The sequence below is a fragment of the Poecilia latipinna genome, unplaced genomic scaffold (genome assembly GCF_001443285.1).
Source record: "Poecilia latipinna isolate Pla-1442-1.1 unplaced genomic scaffold, P_latipinna-1.0 Scaffold992, whole genome shotgun sequence".
Classification (NCBI taxonomy): domain Eukaryota; kingdom Metazoa; phylum Chordata; class Actinopteri; order Cyprinodontiformes; family Poeciliidae; genus Poecilia; species Poecilia latipinna.
Window position 1 is genome coordinate 57749 of NW_015113608.1, and position 19396 is coordinate 77144.

Sequence of the window (19396 nt, forward strand, 5' to 3'; positions counted from 1 at the left end):
AGTTATGGACCGGACGCTTTGGAGCGTCTGGTTAGGAAGCGCATTACAAACCTTTTGCTGAAATGGCGTGCTAAATTCAAGTCTCCATTACAGACCAGAGAAAACTGAAGAGAATGCAACGTTGTGTTAATCCATTTGTGGAGCCGGTAGTTTATCTTGAGGAAATAAATAACGATGCAAAAGTTAATTAGACTGTAACATGCGCAGTCCGCTGCTCAACCCTGCGGACGCGGCTTCGCCGCTGCGAAGACTTAGAAACCGCTGGAAGTAACTCATCCAGCGGATTTAACAAATGGAGCCTTCTTGGTGCAAGTTACCCAGGAGAGCGGCGCTCTGGAGGAGCTGCAGACGTAACATCTGTCCGTTTTGGAGAAGCGAAACCACGCAAAAAAAAAATAAAAAAAATAAAAATCCTGGTAAAAGCGCACACCGGACCGCACAGGGTAAAACACTTAGAGTTCAGTTGATCTGTTTGGATCAGACAGATCCAACTGACTGATGAATTTTTCTGCAGATGGGAACCAGGAGGAAGTGCGTTCAGACCCCAGCGGGTGAAGTGATGCTAATTTAAGTGAAGTCGCTTAATTTAATTTATTAAAAGTTATTGGGGCCTCAGTCAGTGGTTTTTTGTCACTACGGAGAAAAATGTAGATGCATTTATCTGCTTAATTTGTGATGGAATCAGGATTCACGGTGAATATTAAATAAACCGCATAAAATGCGACTAAATAGCCGATGTTAATATGACTGTAATTTCACGGATAAAAATAGTACAGGGCCAATTTTTTTTTTTTATGTTGTCGGTCAAGATAACGGATAACAAAAAAAGTCTAGCGCGACCTGCCGCCCTGACACCAACTCACACACATCTTCATTAACAGTCTTACTTATAAATCGATTTTTCTTTTCTTGGACGTTTTGATGTTAGCTTGTCGATGTCTCAGTTTTATTCGCTGGGAAAATCAATAAGCAGCTTGAGTTGACTCTGCTGCTCTCTAGTGGCGAGAAGCCGTAATGTTGGCTGGTAACAATCGGAATGCATTGAGGGAGATGTAGTTTGTAGTCAATTCACGCTCAAAACCTATTTTAAGTCAATCGTCGGCCTATAAAATGCTGGAGTTGGGGGCAGAAGAGGGCAGTCCTAGGAACATGTAAGATAATGACTAGAGACAGAGGTTGTTCCTGAAACCACTCCCTCAGTCTGGGTAGCAGCTCAAAGTCGAAGATCACTGAGGACTTGACTCTCCAACTTCTATTTCCTCTTTGAAAACTTGGTATTTATCAAATTTCTCATGTTCCTTCTTATTAGAACCGGACATATATATAACTACAATTTATGTTTTAAATAACTTTCTGATTTGAGCTTAAGCAACACGACATTTACTATTAGAATATTGCAATATAGACCAATAAAAAAAAAGTTTAATTCTGCAATGCGGGCTAAATGAAAAGCTTGTTTACCTACCTAAAGGTTTTCAAAATGCACTTTAAATTTGAGAAAATAACCCTACTGGGACGCATATTCCGAAGTATTTAGAATAGAAACAGGAAATGCTGTTTCTTTCATATTTTGATTTAAAGTAATATTTTGTCTCACCATCATTGGTGTTATAAGAACGAGATAAATTAATAAATGGAAATAATTAAATCCGGAAGTCAAACGACCTTGCCACTCACAATATGGCCAACACGCTGACGTATAGAAAAAGCAGCTCTTAGAGTATGTCTTTTATTTTGAAAGTAAACTACCTACATTCCGGTTAGGGGCGGGAACAACAACAATACTGTACTTCTGCGGCTTCTGACTGCTATTCTCCATCTCGTAAGTTGATTTTAAAGCCAAAATAAATATTACCAAAGCCTTTCAGGTTGTACGTGATAATATAACTTCTGGTGCATCTTGTTGCTTCGGGTATTTCGTACTTATTTTAAAACAGGACTCTCTTTAGCTTGCTGCGCAGTGCAGCTAGCCTTGTGTTTCGTTACAATAGCACATCACCAGAGTATTTGGGACCAACGGATAAAGTTTACAGAAGCAAAGAAAGAAATAATAAAATATATTAGGTCTAATATTGGCTGTTTAGCTGTTTACAAGGGCACGAATCTGGAGTTGAATTGTTACATCTGGTGCTGCAAGGCGTGGAGATGATGGAGGAGAACGAGGAGCAACCAGATGATCATCAGCCACTGGAGAAGGAAAGTGAAAGATTCAGGTAGGATCTTCTTCCGGTTAATAAACAAGTAAATAAAGTCACACTGATGTCCTGCTCTGATCTGGCACAAGTTAGAAACCAGGTAATAAGTGTTACCTGGTAAACAGTGTTGGGTGAAATGAGATGATGCGTGGTGCGCATCCTCAGAAACAAAAAGTTAATCTTGTTTTTCTTTTTTGCTGTTCATTGCTTTTTTGTTGCTTGCAGCACTTCTGTGATGCTTTAGAATCTTTTAAACAAAATTGAAATACTTCCTATGATCTGCACTTTTAGAATAGAAATATCCTTCATTGTCCCACGGTGGGAAAATTCAGGTGTAACACCTAAATTCCTGAGCCTACGTGCTTCAGGATCGAAGCACGTAGGCTCACACGAAGATAAAAATATATTTAAAAAGTTGCACAAAATTACAAATTTTTAGCTGTAGCATTACTTATAGGCCTGTACTTGCTGCTATATTTAGTACTAAGCTGTCAGCATTAGATCTCTTAAGACCTTGAAGTTGCAAGAAGGGTCTCCATTGATTCATCTACTCATTCATCTGTTGTTCTTTGATTAATTTGCGATGTTCACCAAGGATCACACTGTTTACAGTGTTGTGATTGGACAGAAATCACTTATAGCCACATACCCATCAGCATAAGGGGCTCCACAGAAGGTCACAAAAATGTTTTCCCTGCACTGAGTCCTGGACCTCCCATAGGATCTTCTTCCTTTGGGATTAGGCAGGATTGTCAGAGGCATCCTGATCAGATGTTTGAACCAACTCAACCGACTCTTTTTAATGCTGCCTTTCTACTGGTGAAGCTCGTTTCATGGTCTTGTTATTTCTGTTGTGATCTAGATCTCATAATTATAGGTGAGGTGAGGGTTAAACTCTTCATCATGCCATCCTCCATTACATTATAGCACCAAGTTAAAAAGCTTCAAGTCAACATGAAGCTGTTCTCCTTCTTCTCTTAATCAAAGGCTTTGCTGTAAATAGTGGATCTGCTCTTTGTGCCGTGCCTGGCACTCCAGGGATCTCTTTAAAAAGCCCGATTGCATGAGTCATGTAGGATTGAATGTGCTGTAACACTAAACCCGGAGCACTGTTTACCACTTCGCTTCATTCTGACGGGCGGATTAGGTTGCTCAACAACATACACCTAATGCGGATTTGGAGTGAAACAAGCGGCCAGCGTGCTGCCGTCCAGCTGAGGCAGGAGCAGCTCTGCTCTCGTTTGCAACGTGGTTTCTCAATTATTTTAATAGGCCTATTGTTGGGACATTTTTCAGTGAGATTAGAGGTAGAGTTCAGAGCACAAAGGCGACTTGTAGACAAATGAACCAATTCCCTAATCTCCCTGTCCCTGGACTTTCTCCACTTCCCTTTTGGTGGTTTGATTCTACAGTAAAAGCGCTCTCAGCTCCCTTGATTCACTCTCTAATCAACCCGTTTTTGATATTTTTCACTGAGTCCTTCAGATAACTTTAGAACCTTCTCAGTGGGGGATTCAGGGACTTCTTACTGGACTTTGCATCTCGAGCCAGAATGGACGAAATCAGCGGTCTGCTGGGAACCATGGGGCGCGTCCGCAGTGACACCCTCTCTTCTGATGCCACACAGTCAACGGCGAGCAAACTGGCTCTGCGCCATCGGCTAAACCAGCTGATGACCTGCGTGGATGACCTGGACCCCAAAACCGAGCTGCACCAGAAAATGGTCAAGACCCTGGACAGTGCCTTCCTCTCCTGTGCCAAGAGAGCCAACAAGCCAAAAAAGGACAACTTCAGGTGGAACAAGAAGGAGCTGGACCCAGAGATCACTTTTTTAGAGAAATAATTTGCTCTGTTTATTTTTTTTTATATCTATACCCCTCTTTGTTCTGAACAAACTTCTTTATTTGTCCTTAATAACAGCCTCTGTTTTTCTTCTAATTGTAGCTTTCCAGTTTAACCATTTGCTTTAATCTTTCTGGTTAAGATCAGGACAGTCCGGGCTCTGAGTTGAGTCTAAATAAACTGTAGCAGCCTGATTTGCTTCTGGCGGCGGTATCTCACTGCTGCCATTGTAACGGCTTTCACGCTCAGGCTTGATGAGCTTTTCTTTGGTTGGTGGTTAAAGAGAAGCGCTGACCCAAAAGGTTCTCAGAATAAGTCGAAGCAGATTGAATTAATTCATTTGATTCATTTTTTCTTTTTCTTTTTTTTTTTTTTCATCTTCCAGACTTCACATGGTGACGTGGAACGTGGCGACGGCTGATCCTCCTGATGATGTGGCCTCACTTCTCCACTTGAACTCACCAAAGACTCCTGACCTCTATGTCATAGGGTATGGCTGAAGTTTTCTTTTTCATATATGTTCAAGTGGCAAAACTGTTAGTAGGCCTTTGTTAATGAATAAGAAACCCCACAATGGTCACTGAAATAACTTGAAACTGACAAAAGTAATGAAAATGGAGCAATGAAAATCAAACACTGCCGTCTCATTAAGAGTTACAGAAATTGTTTGGTTTCAGTTACACGTACCAGCATTTTTGTCCAGGCCTGTTTGTTTTTTAAATTATTCTGTTGAAAGACAATTCAGATGCAATGTCAGATTTTCGTAGGCTATTTTCAGTACATTTTTATGTATTATTACTTTTATTGCTTTCAAGTTATTTCTGTGTGCATTTATACCCGACAGTCATACCTGTATGTGCTCAGGCTGCAGGAAGTTTACTCAGGACCAGTGAGGTTTGTGTCGGACATGATATTTGACGACCCTTGGAGTCAGCTGTTTATTTCCACACTAGCTCCGTTGAATTACATCAAGGTACATTTCCTCCATACAAATCCATACAATGGACATATTCTGCATGGTAAACGAGAACAAACGATGAATACTTTCAAACTAAGGGTTGCATATGTTGTGAAACGACGTGTTTCAGGTGTCATCGATAAGAATGCAGGGTCTGCTGCTGCTCTTCTTCTCCAAACTGGGGCACGTCCCCTTCATCAGAGACATCCAGGCCACCTACACCCGCACCGGCATATTTGGTTACTGGGTGAGCGGTAAAGACACACATAGAAAATGTCAATTCAATTCAAATTGAGTTTTGAATTGAATTTCAATTGAAATGAAGCGCATGCACACACACACACACACACACACACACACACACACACACACACACACACACACACACACACACTAGATTGTATTTTTACTCTTATTATTAGGACTTTGTAATCGGGTGAAAAGAGGGCCTAAGCTGTTTCTGAATCCAAGCGGTGTTCTCACCAGGAGTGTTTGAAAACAGAATGTGTCACTATTTGTTGTTAAAAGTAAATAAAAACTGTAATGTGAAAAACGTGAGGAGCACATTTTCAAATGCGCACTCAGAAACTTGAAGTTCCACATTTATATTTTTAATCCAGTAGTTCCTTAAGCCACAGTGCATCCTTATTATTCTGTTTGGTTCATGAAGCGAACCAAAAAAGCAGAAGGAAATTTTTGTACGTTTCAGTGCTTCGTACGTTTTTCCTCTTACTCCTGCATGTTTGACAGTTTTATTTCTCTCCCTTCCTGTTTGTCTGTCAGGGTAACAAAGGCGGTGTGTCGGTTCGTCTGTCTTTTTATGGACACATGCTCTGCTTCCTCAACTGCCACCTGGCTGCTCATATGAAGTATGCAAATGAAAGGATGGATGAGTTTGAGCACATCATGGACACACAGACCTTCGATTGCAAGAAAGCTCCAAGAATAATCGACCACAGGTGAGAAAACACACGCGGCTCAAACAGCACAGGTAACATGTTTTCTTAATTTCTGCTGTCGTTCTGATCAGGCTGGTGTTCTGGTTCGGAGATCTCAACTTCAGGATCCAGGACCACGGCATGCACTTTGTCCGCTCGTGTATCAACAACCAAACCTACAACCTGCTGTGGAGTCATGACCAGGTTGGACTCTTTCACCGTCTTTCAGCTCGTATTTATGAGAGAATCCAGGGGTCACCCGTCAGTACTTGGGTAGCTATGATGATGCCGTGTGAAAAAAACGTGTCGTGTTTTCAGCTGATCATGCTGAAGAAGAAGGAGCAGCTGCTGCAGGAGTTTGAAGAAGGACCGCTGGACTTTCAGCCCACATACAAATTTGACTTGAACTCAGATACCTATGACAGCAGGTACTCGGATTAAAATCATCATGATGATCGAAATCATCATTTTATTTCTAATTTGTGTTTATTTTATCTTCGCCTCTTTTTAACTTTTCAGATTCTACACAGAATGGTTTGGCTTTAAGTAAGCATTCCTAAAGTCTAATCATATGCACATTTCCCTAAAATACAGGACCTTCTAAAGTCACTCATACTCCTGAACTCTTCCACGTTTCGCCATGTTATAAACACAAATTTCACTGCACATTCAGATGAGGCCAAAGTTATTCATATCCATTGCAGATTTAGTTTTACTTGTCATTTAATTTTACCAGTATATTTCATCTGACTGGAAGTGATGGTAATAGCTTTGGGGTGATCCAATCAGGGTCCTGATCACAAATTATAAAAAGGATTTGATTGTTATATTGCCAGTAAATATCTTGCCATAGATTATTTATAAAACTATAAGTCATTATTGACATGACAATTTTAATAAAATGTAAATAAAACCAGGTAAATTATTTTTGATTTGATTAAATATCTATGCTCTTTTCCACACAGTTTTATTGTTTTTGGAGATACCTCTATTTTCCAACATGCTTTTAAGATCTAAGTCAGTGAGGGCTATGAATAATTTTGGGCTGAAATGTACATTGAAGTTTGTGGCTGTAACGTGACAAAATCTGATTGAAATAAACAGTGTTTAACTTTTATAAAAACAGGGTTTTTTTTTTTACATGTTTGTCAAAATGTCCTGACAGCGCAACAAAAAACAGATAATCTGAAGAAGTCGAGCTCCTCTGCCTCCGCTCTGCAGAAATACACCGCTCTGTCAGAAACAACCAATCAGAGCCAGGAGGAGGATCTTAGTGCCGTAGCTCTCTGCTGGGCTACAGTTTGGCTGTTTCTGGCCGAGTGGTGTCAGCACTAGCATTAGCCTTAGCAATAGCAGCACTGGGAGAAGGAGGTGGAAAATCTCAATTTTTCTCACAGATTTTCTATTTCTTGTTTTGCTGTCATGACATAGTAAAGGTTTTAAGAAGAAAACATTTTTTATAAAAGATACATATTCAGCTTTCAAAAAAGTTTGAGAGATATGAATACTTTAGATAGGCTCTGTATTTGCCCATTCCTAATTCATCTAACCGTGCTTTAATGTGCATATGTACCACTTTTACCTCCTAGTAAAAGTGACATATTTTAAGCATCTTATTTAAACCTTAGCTAAGAGATAATAGCAAACTGAAACAAGCAGAGATGGTTATGAGTTTTAAACTCAGCCTGTCTTTGCACACAAAGCCTAAGGTATTTTTTCTTCCGGTTTATTTCGGATGTTAGGGAAAGGACCGTTTGGGTTTTTGAAGCACTATGACACAAAAAAGAGCTTTCATTAGATTATTTAATAGATTTAAATCATAAAAGTATTTCACGTATATATGAATAGTGAAATCACACTACTCATGAAGAGTTAGTGATATATGACTTTAGGACAAAGTTCCCTTAAAAATTATTTTAACCTTTACAGGTGAACTTAATGTGACTTTCTCTAAACTGTTGCACAAATCCAACTGTTTAACGTTTCAGTGCATTTTGCTCAACTTCTTGGCCTAACAACAAAATTCACAACAGGTGTTTGATCCATGATTCAGTCAATGAATTTCTTTGTTCACATTTTGAAATCATGAGATCAAGACGATCGGGTTTGCAACGCTGAGCTTAGCTCACCATCACAAGGTTGCAACACAGATCCATATTCTACATTTTTCACCCCAAAAGCCAAATTTTCCCAACTTTTTGTGAGTAGTACGTATTAAATGCTATATGAATAAAAGATACGGATTATGAAGCACAGTTGGTATCTGTTACCTGTATTAACTCCTGTTAACCCTCACTGTTTACCACCACCCTACTGCTTTTCAGGATCGTTTATGTAAAAGGGAGCATGTTTTCTAATATGGCTGGCTTATTATCTAACGTGTGGACAGATATAGAGATTGTGCCACTTTTTGACCGGTGACTGTATTAGTTTCACAGTATTATCAGGAGTGATTGTAAGATTAGGCCGTTAGGGTTCTGAACCCTTACAGGTCCGAAGCTAATCTCTGCATCATTCAGGGTTGAATACTTTGCTTTTATGATCAACATTAGAAACAACCAGTTGGTTACACAAACCCTTCTTTTTTTTTTTTTTTTTTTTAAACAAATTGCCCGTAAAGTCAAATTAAAGGATTAGCATTGCTGTTGTCGCCATGAGCTCTTCCCTGTTTTCAGTTACAGCAAGGATAGACGCAGCAAGATTCCTACAACTTTAGCATTTAACAGTCGTCCTGGGTATAGATGCTAGAAATTGCAACAAACTCGTCCATTTAACAGATCTTCCTACATACAATCTTGTATTTCATGTATGCATCATGAGGGAGAGGGTGTGTAAAAAGGATAGACTAATATGTTTAAATGAATATTTGAGTCCATATATCCAACTCAGAGAATGTTAACACATAATTTCAAACTTTCTTTTTTTTTCTCCTACACAAATTGAGAGAAATAACGTGCTCAGCTGCACCACTCAGATTGACTGCTGTATAAAAAACTATTTACTGGAAATATAATGCTAAAAGATTGGAAATAAAGATGCTTCACGTGTTTTAAACATAGGCAGCTTTAACATAAATAAAATATTCAAATATGTGATGGAGCAAAATGTCAATATAGGCAAAGTTTTATTCTTTCCATAATGTTGCACCACCATCCGCTGACTGATTACCTAAAATCTTTACCAAAGCTATAAAGTTTGTAGCTGTCATGTGATCAAATGCAAATAAGTTCAACAAGTATCAATACCTTTGCAAGGTATTGCTCCTCTCAGGAAACAAGCTTCTTTTTGTTTTCTAAATTGACATTTCCCTTCCTATATCGTCTGTGATCACCTGTCTAGCGGTAAGAAGCGAAAACCTGCCTGGACCGACCGGATTCTGTGGCGTGTCCGACCCAAATCCCAACCCAACGACGAGCAAGATGAAAACGATGTCAAGGAGAAGAAGCAACTGAAAGAGGAAGAGGAGTATCCTCTGAAGGTCCGGCAGGACTTGTACACCAGCAACATGGAGTTCAGAATCAGTGACCACAAACCTGTGATCGGCATCTTCACCCTGGAGGTGAGAAACTCCATCAAGTGGGAAGAAATGTGATGAATCGGAGCTCAGTTCTCTTGCTTTGCTTCTTTATTCTGCATTAGTACAGTTTGAGCTCAAGGCCTCTGTTTTTGGAACCAAAGTGGGGGCTGCATACATAGCAATGCTAAGAATTACTGTTGAAAATATCAGATTTGGCCTACAGATGAGCTGCAAGACAAGGTGACAAAATGAAGATTGACTTTGTTTTTGTCATCTTGACAATAGATTAGAGGTATGAATAAATACACATTGTTTGGTTTCCTCCTGCAGTGTTAGAGACTTTATAATGACTGTATTTACTGTTAAACACCCATTAAAGTTGGTATCTCTGTCCTTAAAGCTGACAAAGATACACCAGACTCCTCTGGTGAGTCTGCATGCAGAAGGCGACTGGAGTGCGGACATCGACTCCATTGTTCTCTACAACCCCCTGCAGCCCTTCCCATCCAGTACTTGGGACTGGATCGGACTCTACAAGGTTATCCTTCCACCAGCAGCTCATTAGGGTTTCTGTTTCTACCTCACTCACACCATGTCTGGATTTCAGGTTGGATTCAGCAGCGTGTCGGACTACATCACCTACACGTGGGTCAAAGACGATGAAGTGGCCTTTAACAACGAAATGATGCAGGTAGTAGCTAAAGAAGCCTAGAGTGTTGCTAAGTCTGAGTGGAAAGGTTTGCAGAGGCGTTTTACTCTTTTGCTGTTTTTAGGTGTTCATGGGTAAAGAGGAAATCCCGGTTAGGGGGGGAGAGTGTGTCCTGTGTTACTATAGCAGCAACCTGCGGTGCATCATTGGAATTAGTGAACCATTTAAGGTGAGCGATCAACAAAAATATGAAAAGAAAGTGTGCATTAAACTAGGAATGATGATATGATTATGGAGTGTTTTGATTTGGGGACATAATCTTTCAATATGTTAGTTATTAATATTTCTATTGGATTACAGTCTGCTTAGCACTCATAGCAGGGTGTCCACACATCCTCAAAAAGTCTTAAAGTCATGTATCTAAAATTAAGACCTTAAAACATCTTAAATTCATTAGAAAATGTGTAAGTTGATCTTAAATACTCACTAGTCTTAAAATTTGTTGCGGCAAGACTGTTTAATGTCCTATATTTTATGTAGTTCATTTTTCTCATGGGACTTTTTTGTCAGTCAAAAGTTGAGACATCTTCATTATGTTCTGTGACTTGAGGCTATTCAGGATACCACCGATTAAGTTGCTAATAAACCCTTGCCAGCTCTCTGGCTTTTCTTCATCTTCATTGGTAAGTCTAAGTTGGCTGGATGACTTTTGTCTATGCCTTTGGCTCACTTCTGTTGCCAACCAGTACAATACAACATGCATTCTATGGAAAAAACGCACGGCGCTATTATATAAAATATAGTATTTTCTTTTGTACATTTCTGTTGTGAGACAGGTCTTAAATTTCATTCATAATAGTCTTAAAAAGTCTTAAATTTAAGTTGGTGAAATCTACAAAAACCTTCCATAAAGGAACATTTTACTACTCAGATTTTCAGTATACTTTCTTTCTTTCTTTTTTTTTTTTTAATCTTCATATTTTTAGGTCCAAGAGTCCAAGGTAGCTGTGGCAGAAGGCTTGTTTCCTGAGAGGATCAATGGACTGGACAGAATAGCAAGAAGTGAAGACTTTTGAAGCAAATCGCTCCCAGATGTGGAACAACTGATCTGGTTTCTTGACCTCCAGCTCAGAGTTCAAATTTGGAATCTCATCCCCACTGAGCCCAAAACCTCTGTGGTTGGTACATTTTTCTGGAATGAGTGGTCATCTGGTAGACAGACCAGCTGCTGTACTAATACCTGGCTAATGTCCAATAGCTTATAGATGTAAAGACGAAGGATATTGGAGAATTTCCTTAAGTCCAGCTCAGGGAGGAAGGAACCATTTTCTCGGCTTCTGTTAGAAGACAGCAACCCTCCAGTAAACTGTCAGCTTGGAAAAGGGAATTAGGAAGCAAACTTTTCTCTTTCCATGCTATCTCAATTACATCAATTTATATGTGAACACTTTTCACATTTTCAGCAATTATATACTTTTTTCTGAGAGCCAGTATGTGCTTGTGCAATGCACTGATTCCTAAGAAAATAACCTTAAAAACAGAGATTCTTTTATTAAATTATAAGGTGTACAGAAAGTGTGAAATGTTTAGAAAAATGAGAAGTTTTTGTTCTGGAATGCTTCTCTTTATCTGTGTACTGTCATGGAAAAAAAAAATCACTGCTGTTGTGTGAAAGCTAGATGCGATTGTGATTTTAAATTATTTGGTGATTATTGTTGTAGAGATGCGCTGCTGTACAAAGACAAATGACAATTTGACAGTTTGGATTTTAAAGCTCTCCAGTGAGAACTGAGAACTGAACTGCTGTTTTATTAGTTGGATCTGTTTCCAATGACTCCAGGTCAGCTTTGCAACTTCAGCCCACAGGAGTTTAAAAGAAAATATTGAAATCATTCCCCTTTAATGTAGATTGTAGCATCACTGTAAACGTAATGACTATTTTTACACTGTATAATGTTGTTAAACATAGATATATATATATATATATTTAAAATTTGTCATTATTATTCAGTATATGTTTTGTGGTAAATTCATCAGTGCCTTTAAAGCAATTGTCTAAACTGAACTGTATGCTGCTTAACGTAACTTTGACCTCTTCATCACCAGTACCTTATATTTAATCTTTCGACATCTTTATTGCTTATTTTTTTCAGATCTCATTTGGATCTTTCTTTTTACAAGCTTAGAGCAACATCTTGGCTCTCCGGAACTTTTTTTGCTGTTGATTCTTTTTGTCAGCTGCTTCTTTGCAAATGTACTGTAAAAAAAAAAACAAACAAAAAACACACATTTCAAAAATAAAATTTAAATAATTCCCTACTTAATCTTGGTTTTATTCGTTTGTTGTTATTCATGCTGGAAAATGTACAGTGTGTGGTAAATGGCATTTTTAATCGGTTTTGAGCTAACTTACTGTAATTTTTGTACAATTTTTAGATGATCTAGGAATGTTAACCAATCAAGAGTTTACACTTTTAATACTTTACAAAAACTTATATGCTACTAACACTTTGGTAAATAACAGCACTCAGGATGGAAATGACCTGGGGATATAACTTTGTAAATGTCAGAGAACTGATGTATTCAGAAAAAATACCTGCTAAGGAATCATCTATAACATAAAACAATTAAACTGTGATTGATTGATAAAAATTAGATAATAGATTTCATTAATATTCACCTGAATAAATAGTAGGTTCTATACTGCCCGGTTTTTAAAATGCTCTAAAATTGAATGACACTGCTTCCAACTATTAGATTAACAGCCAATAAAGCACACATGGTTTAATTGTGATTCTACTGCAGATTTGAATATTTTTTTCCAATTAAACAAATGGACTGTCCAGTGCCATGGACAGCAACACCTCAGATTTAGATTCATTTAACAGAACCGAACTTCAAAAATAATGTTATTTGCAACTGGTAGAAAAACACCTTCGTGACCTTTGACGAGAAAAATTAAATATTTAATCGTTTTGGAATTATCTCAATGTTGATATGCTAGTGTACGACTTGACTTGAACGCACCATGGAGTAAAAACACGGAGGTCAAATGCTGCGTTGAAGTGCAGCTGGTACGGAAACGCCTCTCAGCAGAGGAATCTCGCTTTAGGATTTGTCCGTCCGGTTGCCATAGTAACCATTTGTTTTGTTAATTTGTGCCTGCGGTCAGCGGGATCTCCGCTACATTTTCTCTGTTTCAGCTGCGCGAAAGAAGGTGCGTTTCACACAGAAACTTATTTATTCATAAGCTTATATTAATGTCGAGATAAAAATGTTACGTTCGTATTAAGGAGCACTGGTTAGCTAACAGGTTCAGGTTTGGGTGACTTGTTGCTAATGTCAACGGTTTTTTATTTTTATTTTTTAAGAACAAAAACTCCGACGTAAAAAGAAAGTTCAATGTATTTTATGGTTTTAAGTATTCGGAAATAGTATTTTATTTAGGCCGAATCCCCACAGTCAAAATAAGGTTTTAAACAGTACATTTCACCTTTAGCAGCTTTAACTCTCAGTCTCTCGTATTGTTGTTTCCCACAGTTTTTTGTTTTTTTTTTCAGGACTGCTTCAGTGGTTTTATAGCGAAATTCCAGCCAGGCTTTAGCTGTCTGGCAGACTACGTCACCTTTAACCTCAAACGGTGTCTGCAGACATTAATTCAAACTGCTGAACATTTTGTGTGACGTTTTTGTGCCTATGTGCTGTATGTTTGGTTAGGTCAGGACATTATGACCTATCATTTTCACTTTAGACCACATTCGTCCAAAGAGCATGGCTTAGTAAGTCAGTTGTTTAACTTTAAAAACGATGCTTTAGGAGAGACAAAGCCTTCTTCTTCTAAAAAGTAATTTGGGTTGCAACAAGTGATTATTTTATTAATTGATTAATCTATCGAGTATCCTGACTATTATTTGGATAATAGAATGATCACATTCTGGAGATTTTTAATTCAAGCCTTTTTTTAATCCAATATTAAAGGATATAAATAAATAATTAAATTCCATTTTTGCTTTCTATTTGCCTTAACATCAATACAGGATAAGAATGATTTATTTATTGTTTGTATTAACTGATTAGAGGTGCTTAACAGGACATTTTTAATACAATCTGAACATGCATAAGCTAAAAAATATGCCACTTGAGGAGTTCTGGGTAGAACAAATTTACAAAGGTTTTTTAATCTTTTTTGTTCTTTCAGCAAACAGTCTGCATACTCAAATTAACGGTATACTAAATTAGTTGACGATTATTTCAATATTGGATTCATCATGATTAATCAGATTAATTGTTTCAGCCCTGAAAGCATTACCTGCTTAGTCCTTTTCTAAGTGTACTGACATGATATTTATGTTTTAATAAATAATGGCATAGTGGAATGTATTGTGTTTTTGTGTACTTGAAAATTTATTAAAATCATTTTAAGACCAGGTAAAGACCAAATATTTTTTTAAATTTTCCCTGACATCTAAAAACCCAGATGTAAAAGAGGTAAATTATTTATATTTAACCATTAATAATTGGATTTTCTGTTATCCGCTCCTCTGACATCCTCCTTTCCATCCGTCTCTCCTCAGAACCATGTCTGTCCTAGATGTGAGTATCCCGAAATTTGATGGACCTGATCTCCTCAATGTTGAGGTTGTCCTGAACCGCTCTGAGCTCTTTCGAGCAGAGTGTAAGAGGCTCATGTCGGAGTCTGAGAGCGCATGTATCCGTATGCAAAATGGTGACAGTAAGCGCCTTGGTAAGTAGGAAAGGACGGGTTTTGTGGTGGCTCATGTTTAGAATTAAAGGAAATTGCTTGCTTGCAATTGAGCTGTGATCTTTTTCTTTTCTCTCCCTGATGTTCAGATCAGCGGGTCAGAGACATTCAGTTTTTAAGGAAGGAGGTGGAGATGAAGCTCGAGGAGCTTATTCCAGAGATTGATGCCCTTGAAGCCTTACAAAGCAGAGTGGTGAAGGCCCTGGCGATGAACCAAGACGCAATGAAAGTCACTCTTCTCTGTCTGGAGGCGAGGTGAAACCACCAAATCAGAAGCGAACGGCCTACCTTTCTCTTTTCCGTCTTAAGCATCTGGCAGCTGTCCTGAAATGTCAGTAACTTTAAGCTTAAACTCCCAGCTGTTGAGTGAAAATGTTCTGCTGTGTGGCTTGCAGAAGGAAACGGGCCCCTTCTGACAGGGTGCATGATGCGGTGGACGCCGAGCTGCTGAAAGAATGTTCGATGTTTCATGAAGTGACAGGTCTACTTCAGATTGTGCTAGAGCAGATTGCTGAGCAGATACGGTGAGAACTCTGGCTAATATCTGTATATCGTTTTGACCTATAATGATACTACTGAATGAGTATATATATATTTTATAAACAGGAACATGAAATGACACTGATATTCTTTGATTACTCCAGTCTAGACAGGTCTGCTAAGTTCTACTTAGAACAGGATCTGAAGGAGAAATTTCAAGCTCAAAACATTGACAACTCTTGTGCCTTGATGACCGTGCAGACAATCCCTAATCTGCCACTGTCCAAGAAAAACATCACTATGCTGTCAAGGTAAACCATCAGCTTCTTGTTCCCAGAAAACAAGAAATTTTATAGTATAGCTACTCTAAAGCCTGTTATTTGAAGCCCTCTTTATTTATTACTTTAAATGCACCTATTACACAAAATAGTAAGCCCCTAACAGGCTTGAGGTAAAAATTGGAATTTGCAGACAGAATGTTGCAAGCATTTGTCATCCATCCATGATTCTACACTTAATTTCTTATACCTGCCTGTTGTGGTGGTGAGCTGTGGGGGTTTGGACAGGACTGGACATTTGATCAAAATGCAACAGAACAGCACACAAGGAGACATGTTAAGCTAATGAAAAAGTAGCCATTTCATTGTTCTATTGTGGGAGGAAGCTGGAGTACCTGGAGAGAGACGGTATTTTCAGTCCAAGCTGTTTTTATGGTTTTCTTTCCCTCTCCCAGTGCAACAGTTAGCCCAAAGCAGTGGGAGAACATCTCAGACCTCAACATAGCCAGGGCCGAGCAGCAGAAGAATAACTCTTTGTCCCTGCGCGCTCTGGTGGAGTCTCTGCTGGCGCAGTCGGCTGACGACATGCAGAAGCAGTTCAGGGCTACTAATGAAGCCTTGCAGCTCAACATTCAGCTGATCAAGGCTGCCAAGACCCAACTGGAAGATAAACTTCCCAAGGTAGGGCTCAATGTGCGGTTTATTTAAGGAAGATACAAAGAGATGTTACAATACAGAGAGATTTATGTTCTTCGTTTGTACCCTGAACAAACGAGGAACATAAATCTATGACATGGCCAAAACAATGCCGATGTCACTAACGGTGTTTTAATATGTATATCTTACGAAGAGAATAACTTCAAATTCCATGGATTTTCTAGTAAAGTTGTGTGGTCAATCAACTCAAAATAGTGTATCACTATATTCTGAATACAGTCTGATGTAGTCTGCTTCAGAAGTTGGTAATAAAACAGCTTCATGGCATTTAAGATACACAACAGACGTGTCAGGGAGAGAAAGTTGTGGGCAAGTTAGAAGAGAAAGGTTTAGTCACAAACAGTATTCCAAGATTAGAAGGAGAGTATGGCATGTCGCTCTTCACCAAAATTGACAAGGTGTGCATTAATCAGAACAGCAGCCAAGAGAACCGTGGTAACTCTGGAGCAGCTGCAGAGATGCACAACTACTGGTATAGCATGTAATAGGACAACTATTAGTTGTGCAATCCCCAAATTTATCAAATTGAAAGTCACTGTTGAAAGGGATCAAAGCAAATATGTGCAACGAGGTGATCTGGTTGGGGGGATGTTAGAATGGCTCAGTCAAAGTCCATACAAAAACCTAAACTAGAATCTATGGCTTCACTTGAAAACCACTCCTCATCCAAAACTTTTAGTCTTTAGATGCGTAGATCTGGTGGAGACATACCACCAAATACACGCAGCTATAAGGACAGTAAATGGATAAGGTGTGGACTCACAAGAGCATGGAGGGGGCAGAAACATTTCTGTTCTTTGTCTGTAACCAGACAAAGGAAATGCATACTTTTGTTTTGTTTTAGAATAATCCATAACTGCCTAACAGTTAGCAGAGCTGTAGGACAGTTATGGATTGTTGTTTATCACCAGAAACAAAAGAGAATTATTAACAAAATCAATAAAAACATATCAACAATAAGATGAAATCAAGAAGTGATAATGAGTTATAGTAAGTAAATGTGCTCCGTATTCAAAGGAATACAGAGCACATTTGCTTGCTCCGATACTGTCTCTGCAACTTGCTTTAGATTTATTGTCTAATTTTGTATCTTTGAGACTGCAGGGATTGATGGTTATTATTATGGGTGCTTCTCTCTAGGTCATTTGTGAGATTAGCAACCTTCAGAGGATCAGAGAGGATCTGCTAGCAGCCATCGCAGAGAATGAACAGTTCTTGAGTTTGGCCCAGGCCCGGCTCCTTCTGCGCAAAGAGAGGCCTGGCAAAGAGCAGTGTCTCGACGCACCCCAGATCCAGCTCCTTGCCGAGGTTGAGCAGCTCAACCTTCACATCACCAAGTGAGTCCTGCAATATGATACATGTTGATTGATGTTGTTTGTGTGCTTCCATTTGCTTCTGAAAACAACCCAAGTGCTTAGAAAAACACCCAGCCATTTTCAGCAATAAGTTCATGTTTTTTGGTGTGTGGAAAATGAGCCATTTCAAAAACCTTTTGAGCTTAAAAACCCAAGTGCCAGCATGTTTGGTCAGCTGGTTTTACTGCTGCATGTGCCCTGTAATGACTAATAGAAAAGACGTGTGTTTTGTTGTTCACTTACCATCCAGAAACCCCTTGCTGCATTCTTTTTGTGGTTGGTTGTGCAGGAGGCTCTACTTCTGCTTTTCAAATTTGTATAGTTGCATATTTGTGTGTCTGATTGCAGGCATTTTCACAAGCGAGTGTAAACATTGAGTTGGGATTGTGGCCAGCAACAGCTTATTTGGATTTAAAGTAATAAGAGACACTAAAACAGCTCATTCTGGAAGAAGCTCTAAATAGGCAGAAGTGACCAGACTGAAATTTCATTATCTGAGAAAGATTCTGTGCAAAAAGTGTAATGAACATGTTTTGATCTAACCTGTTAAAGGAAGTATAACAGATCATCTTTAAAATGATTATCCTCACACTTTTGTCATAAATCAATATTATTTACAGATCCCTTTCCTGTCCTGCTGTACCTGATACTGTCATCTTTTAAGGATATTTCCTATTATTGCTATACAGATGATATCCAGTTCTTTTGTCTTCCAAATGAAGTTTTGAAACAGTACATCTTTACTATAGTAAATTAAAAGCTGCATGTCTGCAAGAATTTTTCTATAGTTGAATGAAGAAAAAACTTAAGTAATAATCTTGTTGGTTCCAGGAGTAGTAACTGTAAAGATAAAGCTTATCCTCCAGCCTCTTGGTTATTTGACTAAATCTTCATTTAGAAAGTTTAGGATAGCCTTCGACTCATGTTTTATATCTGAAAATCATGTCAAATCTCCGTTTCGACCCTGTTTCTACCATCTGCTAAATATTGCCAAGTAATGTCTGAATGGCTAAAATTTCTAGAGCTTTAAAGTGAGTGCTACAGGATTTAAAGAAATACCAAGCACATTTACCGGAATATTACTGGAAACCCACCGTCCCATTCCTAGTTTCATAGATGTTTTCAGAGTTCCTGTTCATAAGAATTGCACTTCAGAGCTCGTCATGACATGGGTGTTTGTTTTTTATTCTGTTCTGTCAGACTACGTGAGGAACTGGCTCTGTCTGAGGAGGAGCAGAGGGCGCTGGTTCGCTGCCAGCTGGAGCTGCAGGAAAACATCGAGATCAAAGCCAACTCTCTCTACATTGATGAGGTCGTCTGCATGCAGCTTAGGGAGCCCGTCGTCATTTGCCACGTCTGACCAATCAGCAGCAAATCTTCATGTGTAAATGTTATGGATACATACAGGCATGTAAAATATGTCAGAAAATAAATACAGTTATGTAAAATACCAATTTTCTTTACTCTGTGACTAAAACTTTTCTCGTTTAAAATCACTTACTAAAGCTTTTATGTCGGCACACTGCCTGGCAAAACTAATTATACCTTTTGAACTTTTTCTGTTCAAAAGAACAGAAAAAGTTCTTTTGAACACACAAAGTGTGTTTGAGACACTTTTGTGTCTCAAACACAAAAGTTTGAGACTTTTGTGTGAGACACCAACACCAAAGTAGGGGATTATTGTGAAGTGGAAGGAAGGTGATGC

The 19396-nt window shown here is 38.7% G+C and overlaps 2 protein-coding genes across 7 annotated transcripts; both read left to right on the top strand.

Moving 5' to 3' along the window:
* Window positions 1-1182: 1182 nt before the first annotated feature.
* Window positions 1183-12371, top strand: LOC106958527 (inositol polyphosphate 5-phosphatase K-like). Of its 6 annotated transcripts, none has more exons than XM_015050477.1 (14): window positions 1183-1274; window positions 2138-2213; window positions 4423-4527; window positions 4902-5010; window positions 5126-5242; window positions 5779-5954; window positions 6026-6137; window positions 6252-6361; window positions 6453-6479; window positions 9273-9492; window positions 9851-9988; window positions 10058-10141; window positions 10224-10328; window positions 11086-12371. In XM_015050477.1, exons 2-14 carry the CDS (start codon window positions 2146-2148, stop codon window positions 11173-11175), a joined length of 1461 nt encoding a protein of 486 aa, XP_014905963.1. In that variant the 5' UTR covers window positions 1183-1274; window positions 2138-2145; the 3' UTR covers window positions 11176-12371. The 6 variants fall into 6 exon arrangements, with proteins under 6 accessions (XP_014905963.1, XP_014905962.1, XP_014905960.1 ...); XM_015050476.1 differs by having other exon boundaries at window positions 1193-1274; window positions 2085-2213; XM_015050474.1 differs by lacking the exon at window positions 1183-1274 and adding an exon at window positions 1740-1822.
* Window positions 12372-13208: 837 nt separating this feature from the next.
* Window positions 13209-19133, top strand: tekt1 (tektin 1). The gene is made up of 8 exons (XM_015050466.1): window positions 13209-13316; window positions 14674-14843; window positions 14951-15116; window positions 15257-15385; window positions 15506-15652; window positions 16075-16300; window positions 17477-17673; window positions 18892-19133. Exons 2-8 carry the CDS (start codon window positions 14678-14680, stop codon window positions 19049-19051), a joined length of 1191 nt encoding a protein of 396 aa, XP_014905952.1. The 5' UTR covers window positions 13209-13316; window positions 14674-14677; the 3' UTR covers window positions 19052-19133.
* Window positions 19134-19396: the final 263 nt, after the last annotated feature.